The sequence below is a fragment of the Solea solea genome, chromosome 10, assembly GCF_958295425.1.
Source record: "Solea solea chromosome 10, fSolSol10.1, whole genome shotgun sequence".
Taxonomy (NCBI): Eukaryota; Metazoa; Chordata; class Actinopteri; order Pleuronectiformes; family Soleidae; genus Solea; species Solea solea.
The window spans coordinates 29,591,656-29,609,546 of record NC_081143.1 but is presented as its reverse complement, the minus strand read 5'-3'; the positions used below and the strand labels follow the sequence as shown (position 1 = coordinate 29,609,546).

Here is a 17,891-nt window from a genome sequence, read left to right as displayed (position 1 = left end):
ATTGTAAGTAAACAACAATTCAAGGCTGATTTTACACGTTCACTCACTCATTCACTTACAACAACAAAGTTTGAATTAAAGTCAAAAGTCTTTAAAAAATAATATGTTAAAATGACGTAAAATGTCATTGAAAAAATAATCAATAAATTGTAAAATACATACTCTGGAACAGTTGCATCATGCAATACCCGAACTGGTCACAAGAGGGCGCCAAAAACAATTTAAACGTAGACAGAAATGAAAATATCAATATAGCACTTTTAGCACTTTATAGTATGGCATATTTGAAGCACTTACTTAGTTCTAGCTCTTGTTTGAACCCAAATGTTGAAATGCAATTATTGTGAGTCGTTAAATGACATGTCATGTAATGTACTGTAATGCTGCCTTCACGTGTAGGGTTAGGGTAATTAACATTTGTGAGCGCCCGTGTACGAGTTCCCGAGTGGACAAAGATAGGACCTTTTTGATATGTCAAGATGGCGGAGAGTAAGACAAGAATCGACAGGAATGATTTATAATTCATTTATTTTTAAATTATAAGTCAGTCAGTCATCATCTACCGCTTTATCCTCCACCAGAGGTTCGCGGGGGGTGCTGTGCCAATCTCAGCTACATCGGGCGATAGGCGGGGTACAACCTGGACAATAATAAGTAAAGTATTTAATGAATTAACCCGATGGCGCTTAACAGCGGACGCACTTGAACGTAACACATACTCGCACGGGTGAAACTGTGCGGTGAAGTTTCATTTATCCGACAGCACGTGAAGGCAGCAGGATCATCTAAAATGGCAGTTTTCTGTTTTTCCGAAAATATCAATAAAACGATGTGTTTGTTCTGCTTCACCGTTACTTTACCGCTTTTAAATACGAATTACTTTATTTCCAGTTGATTTGTTCACTTTGTCAAGGGTCAAATTCAAGCACTTTCCAGGTCCATTTTCCAGGCTTCACCAGGACCTCAGTCACAGCAGCTATGCGTTTTATATATATACAGTATATACATATATATGTATATATATAGTGTACATATATATATACATACATGCATACATATATATACATACATATATATATACACATGTATATATACACATATACATATATACATATACATATATATATACATATATATATACACATGTATATATACACATATACATATATATACATATATATATACATATATACATATATACACATAAAATAGCTTCATATTTAATGTTTTGAAATCATTTTTACCAAGTAATTTACTTTTAATATTCATAATCAGGTGGTTCAGACTTAACCACTGTTATTTCATCTATTTACTATTTTTGCAGTTTATGTAATCATTGTGTCTGTGGACAGTGCACATTTTAAATTTTTCATCTATATATAAGAGCCAATTTCAGATGCATCTGAACACCTCTGAGCTCCTATGGCTTTTTTTTTTTTATTGCATACGGCTGTAGTCACTTTTTAAAGGGAATCACACATTGGATTATATCATTTTGCAGATATTATCCTCATGTGTTTGATTCCTTTTATTTTAACTTTAAATTGTGCATATTTTAAGTGTTTGATAAATGACTTTGTGTCAAACACTTATTTGAAAAAGAACCTGAAATCAAAGTTGACACATCAAGAACAATCCAGTGTTCTGTTGCTGCCATGGTCGGCTCTGGATTCAATGACGTGAAGCCACAGTGAACTTGTCTTTCTGCTCATTTCCGGTCATTTTACAGGTCGTGCGTGAAGGAGAAACATTTAGAACCTGTTTTTCATCCAGAACGGTCTAAACAACACACGTCCACACAGATATTATCAATATACAAAATTTTATTACAAAAAGAAAAAAATTCAACCTACATGAAAGTTTTTTTTTTAAGTCTCCACATTGTTAAAAAATGGCTGCAAACATGTTTAATCAAACTACAGTCAAATCCTGTGGCGGTAAAATGAGTGAAGAAACCGCACCGCGGGACAGAGAACATTACACAGTGCTTCCAGAAAAACAATAACTTTATTAAAATTGTTAACCGATTATTGGCTGCTGTCCACCGCCTGTGCACAAGTTTCAGTCCAGTCTCTTATTAGCACAGGAAGTTCATGTCGTTGCCACCTGTTTTTAAGTCAAGATTCAAACTGTAACCAACTCACATTTGGTGGGAGGAGGGAGAGACGAAGAAAAATAAAATAAAAACAACCATGGGACTAAGTGACGTTATCAAACTAAATCCCTGAATTAAAGAACAGGTCTGGGTCTACAGAGACAGACCAGCAGGGACAGCAGGCTCCTTATATTTACTGTTGCAATCAGACGCACAAAAAACAAAAACACGAGTTTAAGCCCAACCAACGCCCGCCAACCCGCCGCTTTACATCGGCCACTTAGTCGTCATCCTCGTCGTCGTCATCGTCATCTTCGTCGTCGTCTTCGTCATCGTCGTCGTCGTCTATAGGCTCTGCCTTCTTGGCGGAGGGCCGGCCGGGACCGCTCTTCTTTCCGGCGTCCTTCCCAATGCCGCTCTTTGCTCTGTACGCAGCGACTTCCTGCAGAGAACAAACAGGTCAGTAAATCTCAGACGTCACAATCTGCGTTACTATAATCACGTGACAGTTTGTCAGGAAGATTCCGACCAGTTATGAATGCTGAGAAAATTGCACATCACAGCCAACGTGTGGTTGTTATGGTAATTTCACGTCAACAGTGCAGGAAGATGGAGAATCAGCGTTTCTTACCAGGGAGATAGTAAAAATTTCATTTTAAATTGGTACACTACATTTCACTTTCAGTAAATAGTAAAATGCAAAAGCATTAAGCAACAGAACATATTCCTGGTATACAAGGAAAAACAGCCTCTCGTGTACGGCTGAACAATTAACCGGAATTTTTTGTGAATTTGCAACACGGCCTCCTACAGTTTACTGCAGATGTTTGTCTAAATATCATTTTAGACCGATTGTCTTGATTTATACACCTCTTATTCTATAGACTGAAGGGAAACACCCTCCTTCACCCCTCCGGTCATTATGCTACAGTGGACATCTCATGATACCTTCTCATATTTCTCCTTCAGTTTGCCGGCCTTCGCCTCATAAGGAACCTTGTCCTTGGGTGTCTGCGTTGACCACAACTCGCCGAGCTTCTTGGCGATGTCGCCGATGGAGATGCCGGGGTGTTCCTCTTTGATCCGCGGACGGTGGTCAGAACAGAAGACGAAGAAAGCAGAGCTGAAACGCAACAAAAAAATAAAAGGATGTGAACACAAAAAAAAATCTACCACAAACACCGCCCTGGTGGACAGGGATGAAAGTGTAGGCGAAGACATTTGTAACCCTGTGGTCAGTGGGGTGAACTTACGGTGGCCTCTTTGGGGCGTTGGGGTCCTTCTTCTTCTTGCCCTTCTTTGTTCCTTTGGGTGGGATGTAAGTCTTCATCTCACGATCATATCGCACTTTGTCAACCTTGGCCATGTCTTCAAACTTCAACTTCTCCTTACCAGACATATTCTTTCAGAAGAAAAACAGTAATATTGTTAGCTTTGCTTTGACATGCCCCATAATTGAATTTTTAATTCAAACACACCACAAAACTCAAACTCACTCTCCATCTCTCGGAACACTTCTTGGAAAAGTCAGAGAAGTTGACGCTGGTGCCCGGGTGTTTCTTCTTGTGCTCCTCGCGACAGGTCGCGACAAAGTAAGCATAGGAGGAGGTTTTGCCTCTCGGCTTATTTGGGTCTTTCGTCGCCATGGGTGCGTCCAAATCTATTTTAAAAAAAATACACATTTAATGGTGAACCATACCAATCATTAACATGAATTTGCCATAGGCAGCTAAAATAGACCCAAGATCTTCACTTTATTCTAGTACAGTTTTGAATTAACATTCCTTTTAATGTAGTTAAGCGACTCCAGACAGTCTACAACTAAATAAAATTATGAATAGTCACCATGTCAGTGTTGATATCTATACTAGCATCTGGGTCTTACTTGAGCACAAGTACATAGATTTTGCCGGCGTAACATTCATGTAATGGTAATTTGACCTATAAACAAAATCATAGACAAGTGAGAATGTCCTTAATAAATATGCGTTAAATTATACAAAATGTAACTTAAACCAATGCCGTGGTAAAATACATTGAACTGTGCTTTTAAAAAAAAAAATCAAAATTAAAATTAAATTAAAATAAATGCATTTAAATCAAGTAAAATTCAACGTCAAACAATGTGATTAAAAAATAAAAATTGTGTGCTTCGTAGCATTCAGCAAGTTCCTGTGACGAAACAAATACGCAATTAAAAGGCATTAATGTCCTGCAAATGTATTCATGGCCGTGTAAAAGTAAAACAGTTTGAAACAAATAACGTCACAAAACAGCGCGAGCTTCGGGGTTATTTAAAGGCTCTAATCGGATTGCTCCCTCACTCGAAGACAAAAAGACGGGACTCCATTTTGTATCTTCCCGCCGAAAATCGGCTGCGCCCAAAAACTTAAACCCGTGAAAAAGTCAATAAGTCGCTAGAATATCGAAACTAGACGGTTACGGTTGCCTTTAAAACACCGAACCAAGTCCGAACCAACCCGTGAACTCGGTTAAAACGTGAAAATGGAGGAACTACGTCGTGTGAAAGAAGCATGAGACGCATGAGACGAGGCTAGCTAAACCAAATGGCGTTTGAAGACAACGCTGCGCACTAAGCGCCACAGTGACACACCGCATGTTCGGACGCTAAACACGCAAAACTTCCGTTTAAAGGCTGACAAAATACACCGAAATCAACGGTTTTATTCACAGGGACGGGTTTAGGTCGCGTTTTGACTTTTACTCCAAGTTATTAAGATTTATTTCTCATTCATTTAAAGCCAAATACCGTACACATGAAACACGGCGTTAAAAAAGTACATACACGCAAACGAACGAAAAACACGTTACATACGTTAAAAACAACAAAGTGGCACACATTAAAAGGCGTAAAGACTGGGTTTTCTTACCTGTTCACTGAGACACAAGTTGAAGACGAGTGAATGAAGAAGAAAGCGCGAGTGTATTTGTCGTCGTCCGCCGGGCCGAACTAACTTCAGCAGAACTACTTCCACAGACTCATCCGCGCCGTCCGCGGATTGGTCCGCTGCGCGGATTTAAAGTGGAAACGTAGGCCGTCGGGCTGCACGCGCGCGGCCGTGATTGGCCGTGGGCTCGTGCGTCAGCACGCATCTGTCGGCGTGCGCATGCTGCGCGCTGATTGGCTGACGCGGACTTTTAAACATTTCGGCGCGAATTCTCCCCTTTGTTTGCTTGCGAGTCCGTGGATCGTGAGATGGTGGAGGAAGGAGGAGGAGGAGGAGGAGGAGGAGGGTGCGTGTTTTAACCGTTTGTTTCCTTCACGAGACGACGTGCGGCAGAGTAAACAACAGTTTGGCGCCGCCGCGTCAACGTTTATACGCAATTATTCCCATTTAAAGTCAACATTTCACTTGTGTGCCCAGCTCTCTTCTCTCTCCTAGGCAACATTTCCACTCATGTGTGCGGGGTTTGTCGATGCAAACCTCAAAAATATCTTATTTTTTTGTTTATGAGCGATAATCCGTGATTTAATCTGTGATCCTAGTTTGAGGCGTCCACAATTCAATTCTGATTTAGCCATAAAAACAGTTTACACCACCTTCAGTTCCCCTTGGTTAAAGACAATCTGCCAATTTAAAGATATCTATGATATGTTACAGATTTAGCTGTTAAACTCTAGAACAACGTGTCATATAATGATTGTGAGGTATGTTGTGTTTACAGTTCGCTAGTCTGGGTAACAATTACAGATGTTAATTCCACAACTTTATTCCTCCTTTGACAGATTGTGTTGAATTCAAGTTCAAGATAAATTTCCTTAGAAGTTTGTGACTTAAATGTTTGAAATACTATATATGTATACGCAGAATTGGACACATTTAGGTTTGCACTTAAACGTGCAGTCGTTTAATTGTCATAAAGCGTTAAACTGAATTATTGTTGATATCTGTGACATTAATGTGAGACAACATTCACAGCTCTCTACTTCTTCCTCTGCCACATTTCCATTCAAGTATACAGGGTTTATCAGTGAATCATATTCCTCATTTGATAAATAGTGTTACAGTAAATTTCCCTAGTTTGTGACTTTAATGTTTAAATATTAAGTTTTGGTTAAGTTGACTTTTGACTCCCCTCCTCTGTGACCTCTGACCTCCTGTGCCTCCTCATCAGGTTAGTTAGCATATGCGTGTACAACAAATATCACGTCTGAGAAACGTAAAAGTACCAAAGACTCGTAACATCTCAAGAGTAAGCGTAGTTTTGATTTGGTGGAAACGCGGGACACTTTTTCATCCACATACACAACAGGAACACAAACATACAACTGCTGGTTATTTTGTAAGGAATCACTTTATTCTTCTGCGTGGACGGGGGTTTGGGTGTGAGGGTCCGGGTTTGTCCTGGACTCCACGTGTCTGCAGACCTTCAGAGCAGCTTCACGACTGAGAGAAGATCACATGATAGTCATGCTAACGTGTCAAACGTCAGAGCCATTGTTCACACACTCTTTCATGCATAAAGTAGACGGGCCATCTCTCTCTCAGGGTGGAGGGCAAATGCATGTCAAAGAGCAACTTGAGCACAAAAACGCTCCGTCCTTTGTTGGAGCAAATGGTTTCTTCACCAAACAGAGTCACAGCGTTGCAACATCTGAGAGTGAAAACAACAACAAAACAACAGCAGGGAACAAACACTGTGGCCTCAGACGCTTTTATTTCAACTCAACAACTCCAGGATTCAATGATGGTGATTTTTTAGCTTCTTAAATGTGAATAGTTTCTGCTTTCTTTGCTCCATAAAACAAGGAAATCATTAAAATTCATAAAAACAAAAACATTTGCATTTATTGAGAAAATAATCCACAGATTACTGGTTAATGAAAATACTTGTTAGTTGCAGCTTTACATAGAAAGAAACCCAATTCTAACATAAATGAGAATAACAGAGTAATAAGAGAGAAAGAAGTTAAGACTAAAGCGGAGCGTAAAACATACATTTTAAATCAATCACAAACGTATAAGAAAAAAGAGAAAATAGTTTTTAACCTGGATTTAAAAGCATCTGAAAAACAACAAAACTAAATGAATATGTTATAAAATAACACCATTTATTTACGTACTTATTACTCTTCATCGATCAGAGCTGAAACAACGTCAGTCACAGGGAAACTCAGAACTTTGGTCGTATTTATTTCACAGGAAATCGGTTGTAAACATCGTTTTTATCCATTCAAATGTCGTGACGCTGAGTGTTCACATAGAATACCGTGTGTGTGTGTGTGTATATAAACCTACTGTGAGCCTACAGATGATCTTCCGGCACACTAGGCGGCAGTGTGAGCGTCAGGCTGCTCACAAATCTAAAGACGAAGGAGGACAACTATAGACGTGTGTGTGTGTGTAGTTTGACACAGAGAGACAGAAGTTGTGACAGTCCACACTCTTACACACACACACACACTGACAGGTCCACGGACGCAGGATGAACGTAGCCTCCGCGGACACGAGCACTCTGTGTCTGTTTGATGTGGACGGAACACTGACCGCCGCGAGACAGGTACAACACAAACTACACAAACAACACAAAACAAGAGGAGAAAGAGAAAAAGAAAAGATTAAAGGAAAACAGGAAGAGAAACTATCGCTGATTCATTCATTTACAGCGTTTGACAGACTGAAGGCGACGGCAACGCAACTTCCGGTTCCACGTTGTTGTAGTTTTTTTTTACCCGAGCAATAATGTGTTCCGGGTTCTCTGAAATATGGTTCCGCTTCAAAACTATGAGCTATAAAAATATACAACATAAGATACATGCTAGTTAGCATATACTAGATAGATATACGCTAGTTAGTATAGATAAATAGACATATGCTAGTTAGCATACAGATATATATGATATTAAGCTGCACACAGGAAGTCTCTCTGGATTCATGAATGTATCATTTTTGATCTGTGCGCTTCTCAAAGGTAAATCAACTATAAATAAAGAACAATTAAAACCTTTAAAAGAAAACAGAATTAAACCTAAATTCATATAAACATTAAATGGTAGTTTTTGTCTCACTGACATGAACTAAGTGTCCAATCATTAACATGAATATTGCCATAGGCAGCTAAAATAGACCCAGGTGCTTCACTTTATTCTAGTACAGTTTTGAATTAACACATTATTTTTAATGTAATTAAGCTACTCCAGACAGTCTACAACTAAATGAAATTATGAATAGTCACCATGTCATTATTGATATCTATACTAGATTTAAGATTAGATTACACGTTGCACACTGCAAAAATGTTGTTTAGCATCTGGGTCTTACTTGAGCACAAGTACATAGATTTTGACAGCATAACATTCATGTTATGGTAATTTATGACCTATAAACAAATCATAGACAAGTGAGAATGTCCTTAATATATATGCGTTAAAGTATACAAAATTTAACTTAAACCAATGCCGTGGTTAATACATTGAACTGTGCTTTTAAAAAATAAAAGTAAATAATGAATAAAACAAATGAAATAAAACAAAGTAATTAAAATAAATGCATTTAAATAAAGTAAAATTCAACTGCAAACAATGTGATTAAAAAAACAACATTTAAGTGTGTTTCGTAGCATTCAGCAAGTTCCTGTGATGAAACAAATAAGCAATAAAAGGCATTAATTTCCTGCAAATGTATTCATGGCCATGTAAAAGTAAAACAGTTTGAAACAAATAACGTCACAAAAGAACAGCCTCGGGGTTATTTAAAGGCTCTAATCGGATGCTCCTTCACTCGAAGACAAAAAGACGGGACTCCATTTTGTATCCTCCCGCCGAAAATCGGCTGCGCCCAAAAACTTAAACCCGTGAAAAAGTCAATAAGTCGCTAGAATATCACGACTAGACGGTTACGGTTGCATTTAAAACACCGAACCAAGTCCAACCAACCCGTGAACTCGGTTAAAACGTGAAAATGGAGGAACTACGTCGTGTGAATGAAGTGTCTCACTGACATCTTTTTTTGCTACATGTCAGCGTGCGACTCCAGAAATGGCCCAGTTCCTGCAGAAGTTGCGAACGCGTGTTCGAGTTGGAGTCGTTGGAGGATCTGACCTTAACAAGATCATGGAGCAGCTGGGGGACGATGGTGAGACACGTCCACATCTGTTCTGGTCCAGTGTCCTACCATCTGTCCTTCTGAACCCTGTCTGTCCTTCTGAATCCCGTCTGTCCTTCTGAACTCGGTCTGTCCTTCTGAATCCCGTCTGTCCTTCTGAACTCGGTCTGTCCTTCTGAACTCGGTCTGTCCTTCTGAACTCTGTTTGTCCTTCTGAACTCAGTCTGTCCTTCTGAACTCAGTCTGTCCTTCTGAACCCTGTTTGTCCTTCTGAATCCCGTCTGTCCTTCTGAATCGTGTGACTCTGTGGTCTTCTTTTGGTCTTTGTGTGCAGTGATCCAGGTAGTGGACTACGTCTTTGCTGAGAATGGTCTGGTGGCCTACAGATATGGACAGTTGGTGTCTATCCAGGTATTTGATGCTTTGGGACAGACATAATAATAATAATAATAATGATAATAATTTAATTTAATTTAATTTAATTTAATTTAATTTAATTTAATTTAATTTAATTTAATTTAATTTAAAAGCGCCTTTCAGGTTACTCAAGGACACTTTACAAACAGAATGAATTAAAATCACACAATAAGATAAAACCAAAAAAAACCACATAAAATCAACACAATAAAATAGGGAAGTGACGGTAAAAGCAGGGAGGTTAGAGGGAGTAGGTGGGTGAGTTTTGAGTCTAAATGTGGACATTTGATCATGTGACAGATGAGGGAAGTTGACGCTGTCTTCTTGCTGTTGTCAGTCCATCCAGGCTCATATGGGAGAGGAACTGCTGCAGGATTTCATCAACTTCTGTCTCAACTACATGGCCAAGATCAAACTGCCCAAGAAGAGGTTCTGACATCATCATCATCATCATCACATGATCAATGTTTGCTCATAACACAGAGATAAAAATAAATAAAAGATTTACTCTCACTCTCCCACACCAAAGTCCAGAGAGAGAATCACAGGAGCTGCTGCTCCTCTGCTGCCTCGTGTGGTCACTTTGTGTCACTGAGGTCAATCTGAACGTTGGATTTCAAACACTGAAGAGACAACATCAGACATTTGAAGTGATGGAGGCAGCAGTGGATCACTGATTTTCTCTGTGGACTTTGGTGCAGGAGAGTGAGTGCTTTACAAACTTCAGTCTCACAGTGACAGAAAGCGACGTAAGATATCGCAGACTTGAGCAAGTGTATATTTTATCAGGATAAACGTTTAGGATGAAATATGCCACAGACTGAGTTCAGACTTAGTTTAAATCATTAAGCAGTTGTGGTTTCACTTTAATTTAGACTGAACAATAATAATAATACATCTTACTTATATAGCACTTTTTTGGACACTCAAAGACACTTTACAAAACAAAGGACAGGACTGAAGTAATGGAAAAAAAAAGGAATATGTTTTTTTTGTTTTTTTCAGGGGAACGTTTATTGAATTCCGTAATGGCATGTTGAACGTTTCCCCTATCGGACGCAGCTGTACACAGGAAGAGAGGAAGGAATTCTACGAGCTGGATCAGGTAACACACACACACGACTGAACAAAGCCTTAACCACAGCCACTTCATGACTAAACCCAACTTAAACCTAACCACAATTCAAATTATTTAATGCTAAACTTAACCAGTTCCTCAGAAATGAGGTTTTGCCTCATTAGGACCAGGTTTTGGTCTCCATGAGGACAACTGGTCCTGACAGGGTCAGTGTTTATGACATGAAAAAAAACATCTTAAAGAAGAGATAAAATACAAGAAGACAAGATGGCCGCCCCTGCAATTTTGAGAAAGTAATTATACACTTAAAAACATTTGACCTTAAAAATATCTACTTTAACAAGTTTCCCATATTTGCTGATGGTCGCGTTAAACTGAAATCGGATTGATCAGAAATAAGACTGTGACTCTTGTTTGTTTATGAACAGAAAGAAAAAATCCGTGAGACGTTTGTGTCCGTGTTAAAGGAAGAGTTCAAAGGACGAGGACTCTCGTTCTCCATTGGTAAGTCTGGGTGTGGGAGTGGTCCAGCTAGACACACTGAAGACGAGACAGACGTTGGTTGGTTGTGAAATAACATGGAGACGGTGTCTCTGCAGGAGGACAGATCAGCTTTGACGTGTTTCCCGACGGCTGGGATAAGAGATACTGTCTGGGCATCGTTGAGAAGGACAAGTACTCCACCATCCACTTCTTTGGAGACAAAACCGAACCTGTGAGTATGTAAATGACCTGCTGAGCGACACTACGAGGCCCCACCTTCCACTGCTCACTAGGGCTGTGCGATACTGCAAAATTTGGTATGGATCCAATAACAAGTAAATACAGGGCCAGTATTGCCGATCCTGATACCAATACCGATACTTTTTACTACGACCATCTACTTTTGTGTAGGGGAGAGCAATGTATCATCATTTATTAAGTGAATGCATCATCAATATGCAAAGTTGACTGAAAACTTGAATTTTCATGATTATTTAATTATTTCATAAGTTTTCCTTTAATTAATCATGTTTATGATGATAATAAAACACGGGACAAAGTTTTCAGGCAAATAAAAACACTATTATTAAGTAACTTTTATTGAGCTTCTTCTCTCACTTACTAACTGACCTGCATTGGAGAAAATCCTTTTTCAAGTATGTTGCAATTACTGACAATACCAACGTTAGTATCGATACTATAGATATTTTAGATCGATCCGCATAGCCCTACTGCTCACATGATCTAATCGCTGAAGGACAAGTTTACAGCACACACACACGCGCACTGAGGTTGTGAAAAAAATTGTGCATTCCCAAAAAGCTATTTAACATTAAATATATGTTTCTTTTTAACATTTCAATTAATTATTTTAAGCATCTTCTTCAAATTTAAAATCAATAGTTTCGCATTTTAGCCCTTTAAATTCTAATGTTTTCACATTTTTCTGATCATAAAATATAAATAAAAAAAATAAAATAAAATAATTCATTCATTTTTAATCTGAATTGGCCTCTAACACCGCCACCTGCTGGATTACCAGGAAACTTATATCTACATCAAACAGGAAAAAACGGGTCATATAAATTTAAACCCAGGACATCAAATTAAAAGTATGCTTTTATTTTGGAATGACTGGTTTCAGAGGTGACACTTTATGTACATGTACGAATGTAACTATTTGTTTTACACATATTTTTTAAGTCAATATAAATCTAAATATTTTTAGCTTCTATAAAACATTGCGATTGTGTAGACGTCAAACAGACCGCAAACAGAACTTATGCGTTCCGGTATTTAAACCATCGCTGGTTTGTAACAATTTCTAATTCTGTTGTACGTGTGTTTTGTGGTGTTTTTCACAAAAAGGGAGGAAACGACCACGAGATCTTCAGCGACCCACGAACCATCGGCCATGAAGTCACGTGTCCCGAGGAAACGCGACAAATCTGCCAACAGCTGTTTTTCTCCTGAGAGACGAGGAAACGGACGACGGCGCTCAAAAATAATTTGGTCATTTTCTGGTTCATTTGTTTTTTTGGGGTTTTGTAAACGATCATGTGACTTTTTTTCAAACGTGGATGAATGTATCATGTGATTCTGATCAAATGTATTGTCATAAAAAAAAAAATCCTGGATAATGAGAATGAGGTTTGTTACAATGTAACAATCTGTAAATATGTGATTATGAAATAAAATTTAAATAAAACCTGTGGGAATTGGTGCACCCCTCTGGTTGCAGGTGGCAATAACTTTACATTACATTAGAAGTCATTTAGCAGACGCGTTTATCAAAAGTGACTTACAATAAGTGCATTTAAACATTTGGGTACAAACGAGCTAGAAGTAAGTAACTGCTTCAAGTAAGCCAAACTATAAAGTGCTCGTCATAAGTGCGTTTTTTTTTTTTCCGTTTTTTTTGTCGTCGTCTTAGACGAGGTAGAGTCGGTAGAGTTGAAAGAAATGTGTTTTTAGTCAGCATATAGTAACTGGCTCTTTGAGGCACATCAGGAACTTTGTCCCACTGAGGGAGCGTCAATAAAGTTTGTTGTCAAAGCTGTCGAGTTTGAATATAATTCAAGTAGATTCATTCGTACAAACGTACAAAAGTCCTGCGCCTTTGTACGTTGCAAAGGCTAAATTTGGCCAAATGGTGGGGTCTATCAGAGGCACACAGTCATGGAACAGGCTACCAGCCCATATCAGAAACGGTGACACCTATTCAAAGTTTAAAATTGCTCTGAAACAATGGTTAAAAACTAACCAGACATGCACTCGCAGTTAGATTATTCACTTTTCCTTCTTTCTTTCTCTTGGGCCCCAAAGTTTTAATCTTAACCTACATGTAACTTGTCTATGGTCTGTGTCTATGGTTTACTTATAATGTGTAATGTCTTGTGATGTATGTATTCTTTTGTATCATGTCCTGTTGAATGTCTACTGTACCTTGACGCTACCTGCCTTAGGACAACTGATGAAAATTAGCTATTGTGCTAACTCCGGCATACTTACGTTGTTGCTCTATGCTGACATGTTGATGAATATGCATTGTCCTAATTCAAATAAATAAATAAAATAAATTCATTTACTTGGTTTGACAGACAGAGGGCGACGTCAACGCAACTTCCTGTTCCACGTTGTTGTCGAACAATAATGTGCTCCAGGTTCAACTTCAAAACTCCAACTATAAAAATATACAAGATGAATGCGAGTTAGCACAGATAAGCAAATCTTCGTTAGCATAGATAAGTAGATGCTAGTTAGCATAAATAGATAAGTAGATATATGCTAGCTAGCACAGATTCAATTCAATTTTATTTGTATGACGTGTGAAGAGGAGGGGCCTGGTAACTGAAGGCTCCGCCTCCCATTCTGCTCTTACAGACAGTAAACCTGTATTTTGTGACCTAAGTGGTCTGTTAGGGTGATAGGGTAAGACTAGGTCTTTCAGGTATGAAGGGGCCTGACCATTAAGTGCTTTGTACGTGAGGAGGAGGACTTTAAATGTAATTCTAAACTGTGGGGGGAGCCAGCGTAGAGAAGCTAACACTGGAGTTATATGGTCTCTCTTTCTAGTTCCTGTCAGAACTCGTGCTGCATTATTTTGAATTAACTGAAGGGTTTTAACAGACTTGTTGGAACATCCTGATAATAAGGAGTTACAGTAATCTAATCTAGATGTAACAAAAGCATGAACTAGTTTTTCAGCATCCTGTAAAGACAGAATGTTTCTAATGTTCATAATGTTCCGCAGGTGGAAGAAGGCTGTTCTGGAAATGAGTTTTATGTGTGAATCAAATGACATTTCCTGGTCAAAAGTAACTCCAAGGTTCCTCACAGTGGAACTGTAAGCCATGGTGATGTCATCTAAAGTGACAATGTGATCAGAAAGCTTTTCTCTGAGGTGTTTAGGGCCAAGTATAATGACCTCAGTTTTTTCTGAGTTTAATTCAGCCTCATTGATAAATATAGCTGTGTGTCATCTGCATAACAATGAAAGTGTATGTTGAGCTTTCTAATAATGTTCCCTAGAGGAAGCATATATAAGGTATTAGGTATAGGCCCAAGCACTGAGCCTTGTGGAACTCCACAATTAACTTTTGTTTGTGGTGAGGCTTTATCATTAACATGAACAAACTGGAATCTATCAGATAAGTATGATTTAAACCAGCAGAGGGCAGCACCTGTGATACCAAGAGTCTGCTCCAATCTCTGCAGTAGAATATTATGATCAATGGTGTCAAATGCAGCACTAAGATCTAACAGGACAAGTAAAGAGACTAGACCATTATCTGAGTTACTAACTTCAACTAGTGCTGTTTCTGTGCTATGATGTCATCTCAAACCTGACTGAAAATCTTCAAACTCGCCAATAATGCACAAATATTCACTTTTTGGGGGAGGATTTTGGGGAAAAATGTTTAAGTTATCAATATCAAAACCATACGTTAAAACAAGATGGAGGCTGAGCTGGTTTACTAATGTGTTGAATAAAATCAACTGATTCCAACAGTGAATTAAATGCACAGCTGAGACTATCACGGTCAACATCTACATGGATGTTGAAATCCCCGACAATTATAATTTATCTGTCCTAAGCACTAACTCGGATAATCCAGAGAACTCTGAATAAGGTGCAGGTGGATGAGATTGGGGGGGTTGATTAATAATCTAGCATTAAAAATGGCTGTTACTCCTCCTCCTTTAGCTTCTGGGAATAACAATTAGCATAATTGTTAGCATGAGTGGGTGGAGTCATAATCTTTGTCATGTAACCAAGTTTCAGTTACACAGAATAAATCAATACAATTGTCAGTAATGAGATCATTTATTAAAACAGATTCTGAGAGTGACCTTATATTTAAAAGTGTTATTTGACTACCGATTTATTGTCAGTATTAATCTTTATTAAATTAGAATGTCTAACTCGTCTTCTGTTTGATATTGATTTATTTACGCGAGTATGTCGGGGGACAGACACACAGACACAGTCTCTATGGGCTTTTTAATGGTGACTGCGTGAAAAGAAGCACAGAGAAGTGTGGAAAACTCTGGATTGTCGTGGGTTTCTAATAAACTTCCCTAAATTTGTAGATCGGAGAGCGGCTCTGGACGCCGTCTCTCCTCATGAGACCAGGTTTCCCTCAGCAGGTTTGCAGTTATCTATAAACCATGTTGTTCTGTGGACACCACGTTGACAGCCAGAGAGTGAATGACGACATGCGGCTCTACGAAGAGCCAGAGAAAATGACGGTGAACTACACACACAATCAACATTAACTTTTGTCTCCTAAGATTATCTGTAGCCAGCAGTTTCAGATGATTTCATTGGTATCATTAATGATACCAATGAAATGAGATGGAGTATTATCGTAATATCTGCATTGAAGCCCCCTTAACAGCTATTTACGTATATGCAACACCTTTTATTACCTTTTAACTTGTTTTTAACTTCTTTTGCAGTATTTATTGTAAAGGTACAACATGTATTGGAGTAATTTGGATGGAAAAACTGCTTTTTCTGTAACTAATAAAGTTGTTTAAGAGTTAATACGTCGTGGTAAGCTATGAATGCTATGATAGCAATGAATAATTAAAGCTATGCCCAAGGAGAACAATTACAAATCTGTCTCTTATCTCTCCTCAGGATCATTACTTAAATTTGTCACCACAAATAAAAACCGTATGTCCAATATTCCACTTTAATTGATAACATAAACCATGCCCTGTAAAGATTCTTTATGACAATATGCACTGTTTTGTTTTGGGTTTTTTGTCATATCAGTTCCAGCAGCATCCACCTCCAGTGGAATAGTGGCCACTCCACCTTCTGGTGGTCATGAGCAGGAAGAGACACCGATGATATCGCCGACTGTGAGTTCAATGAATCAATACATTTTACTTTAAATAATAACATATACCATGCCCTGTAAAAATATATACCCTGTTTTTTTTACTTCTAAACTATAAGTTTATAATGTTATTTACGGTGTAATGTAGATATATTTTTTACTAAGTTTATGTTATTTACAGTATTTTATTCTTCTATATATTTATATTTTCACATTATTTATTTTCAAAATTCAAAGGTTTTTCAGTGTTATTTTTTTCATCTGGAATAAAAAACCTTTTGTGTTCATACATTTTTCGTTGGTGTCAGATTATATATAACATAATGGCGATGAACACTGGTCGGAATTTTTGCTTGGAGACCCAACAGACTCTAGACTCTAACCCAGACTCTAGAATCGCCACTGGGAGCTGCTGAGGGAGCTAATGCTATGTGGTCTGCACCGATTACAGGGGACTGGCTAACTGACTTAGCATCTATGGTGCGAAGCCGAGTTTCTACCTCACTAATCCTCGCCTCCATCTTGGCCAATAAGCAACACTTTTTACAAGTATCTTTATCGCTAAAGGAGGCAGAGGAGTAACTACACATGTGGCACACAACACAGGAGAGAACACAGCCATCGCTGCTAAGCTAACTTCTTACGCTAGCAAAAAAACACTGTACGTGAATCTGTGAATCTACGTGAAAGCCAGAGTTGACGCAAAAGTAGCGGATGAAAGTATGAACCTATTTTACAAAACGAGTGCTTGTTCAGTTATTCCATCGTTAGAGTAGATAGCAGATAGCAGAACAGGAAGTGACACAATACGTTACCGCCAAGCACAACCCAAGAGCAAAAGCAGCTGGGGATCTTAAATGACCGGTTTTCTTCTGGATTTTTTGACAAGATCCAAACTGAAACAAGAAGAAATGATTTTACCTCTAATGACAAGAAACCAAACAAACACATTTTCACATTTGATGATGCTAGTTAGCATAGATGGATAATTAGATAGATGCTAGTTAGCAAGGCTATTGCTAGTTATCACAGCTAATGCTAGTTAGCATCGATTGATAAGTAGATAGATGCTAGTTAGCATAGATAGATGCTATCCAGTTTAATGTCCAGTTTGTGGGCATTAAAAGTGATTTTATTGATAAACCTAAAGAACACACACACACACAAGCAACAGTGATACGTACAGGTTTTTAGGGAGAGTACATCGATGTTTCTCGGCCTGGTTGCCGCGTGTCAGCTGACCTGTCAGAGCCGGTGAACACTTGACTTTGTAGCGTCATGAACAAACAAACTCTTTGTTCCTCAGGAATGTCCAGTGCTTTTTTTTTTTTTACAGTCCATAATAATCACAACATCACATTATTATGTAACATTTTCAGCGCTAAAAGGAAAAAAGGCCA

General features: G+C 38.4%; 2 protein-coding genes across 2 annotated transcripts; one reads left to right on the top strand and one right to left on the bottom strand.

Annotated features, from left to right (window-relative positions):
- Window positions 1–1,805: 1,805 nt before the first annotated feature.
- LOC131467509 (high mobility group protein B2-like) lies at window positions 1,806–5,142 on the bottom strand. Its single transcript, XM_058641472.1, has 5 exons — window positions 4,987–5,142; window positions 3,592–3,755; window positions 3,349–3,497; window positions 3,044–3,218; window positions 1,806–2,537 (listed from the first exon to the last, which is right to left on the bottom strand). The coding sequence occupies exons 2-5, from the start codon at window positions 3,739–3,741 to the stop codon at window positions 2,376–2,378; spliced, it is 636 nt and encodes a 211-aa protein (XP_058497455.1). The 5' UTR covers window positions 3,742–3,755; window positions 4,987–5,142; the 3' UTR covers window positions 1,806–2,375.
- A 2,320-nt stretch (window positions 5,143–7,462) lies between these two features.
- Window positions 7,463–12,866, top strand: pmm2 (phosphomannomutase 2). The gene is made up of 8 exons (XM_058640001.1): window positions 7,463–7,618; window positions 9,081–9,192; window positions 9,497–9,573; window positions 9,917–10,008; window positions 10,585–10,684; window positions 11,086–11,161; window positions 11,257–11,372; window positions 12,509–12,866. The coding sequence occupies exons 1-8, from the start codon at window positions 7,544–7,546 to the stop codon at window positions 12,611–12,613; spliced, it is 753 nt and encodes a 250-aa protein (XP_058495984.1). The 5' UTR covers window positions 7,463–7,543; the 3' UTR covers window positions 12,614–12,866.
- Window positions 12,867–17,891: the final 5,025 nt, after the last annotated feature.

Bases quoted from the DNA above. Each gene is read 5' to 3' on its own strand.
- LOC131467509 (XM_058641472.1), bottom strand. From the start codon at position 3,741: ATGGCGACGAAAGACCCAAATAAGCCGAGAGGCAAAACCTCCTCCTAT. The intron at 3,219-3,348 runs GTAAGTTCACCC...GTTGCGTTTCAG, and splicing joins AACGCCCCAAAGAGGCCACC to CTCTGCTTTCTTCGTCTTCT. The intron at 2,538-3,043 runs GTATCATGAGAT...TGTTCTCTGCAG, and splicing joins TGAAGGAGAAATATGAGAAG to GAAGTCGCTGCGTACAGAGC.
- pmm2 (XM_058640001.1), top strand. From the start codon at position 7,544: ATGAACGTAGCCTCCGCGGACACGAGCACTCTGTGTCTGTTTGATGTG. The intron at 9,193-9,496 runs GTGAGACACGTC...CTTTGTGTGCAG, and splicing joins GGAGCAGCTGGGGGACGATG to TGATCCAGGTAGTGGACTAC. The intron at 10,009-10,584 runs GTTCTGACATCA...TGTTTTTTTCAG, and splicing joins ATCAAACTGCCCAAGAAGAG to GGGAACGTTTATTGAATTCC.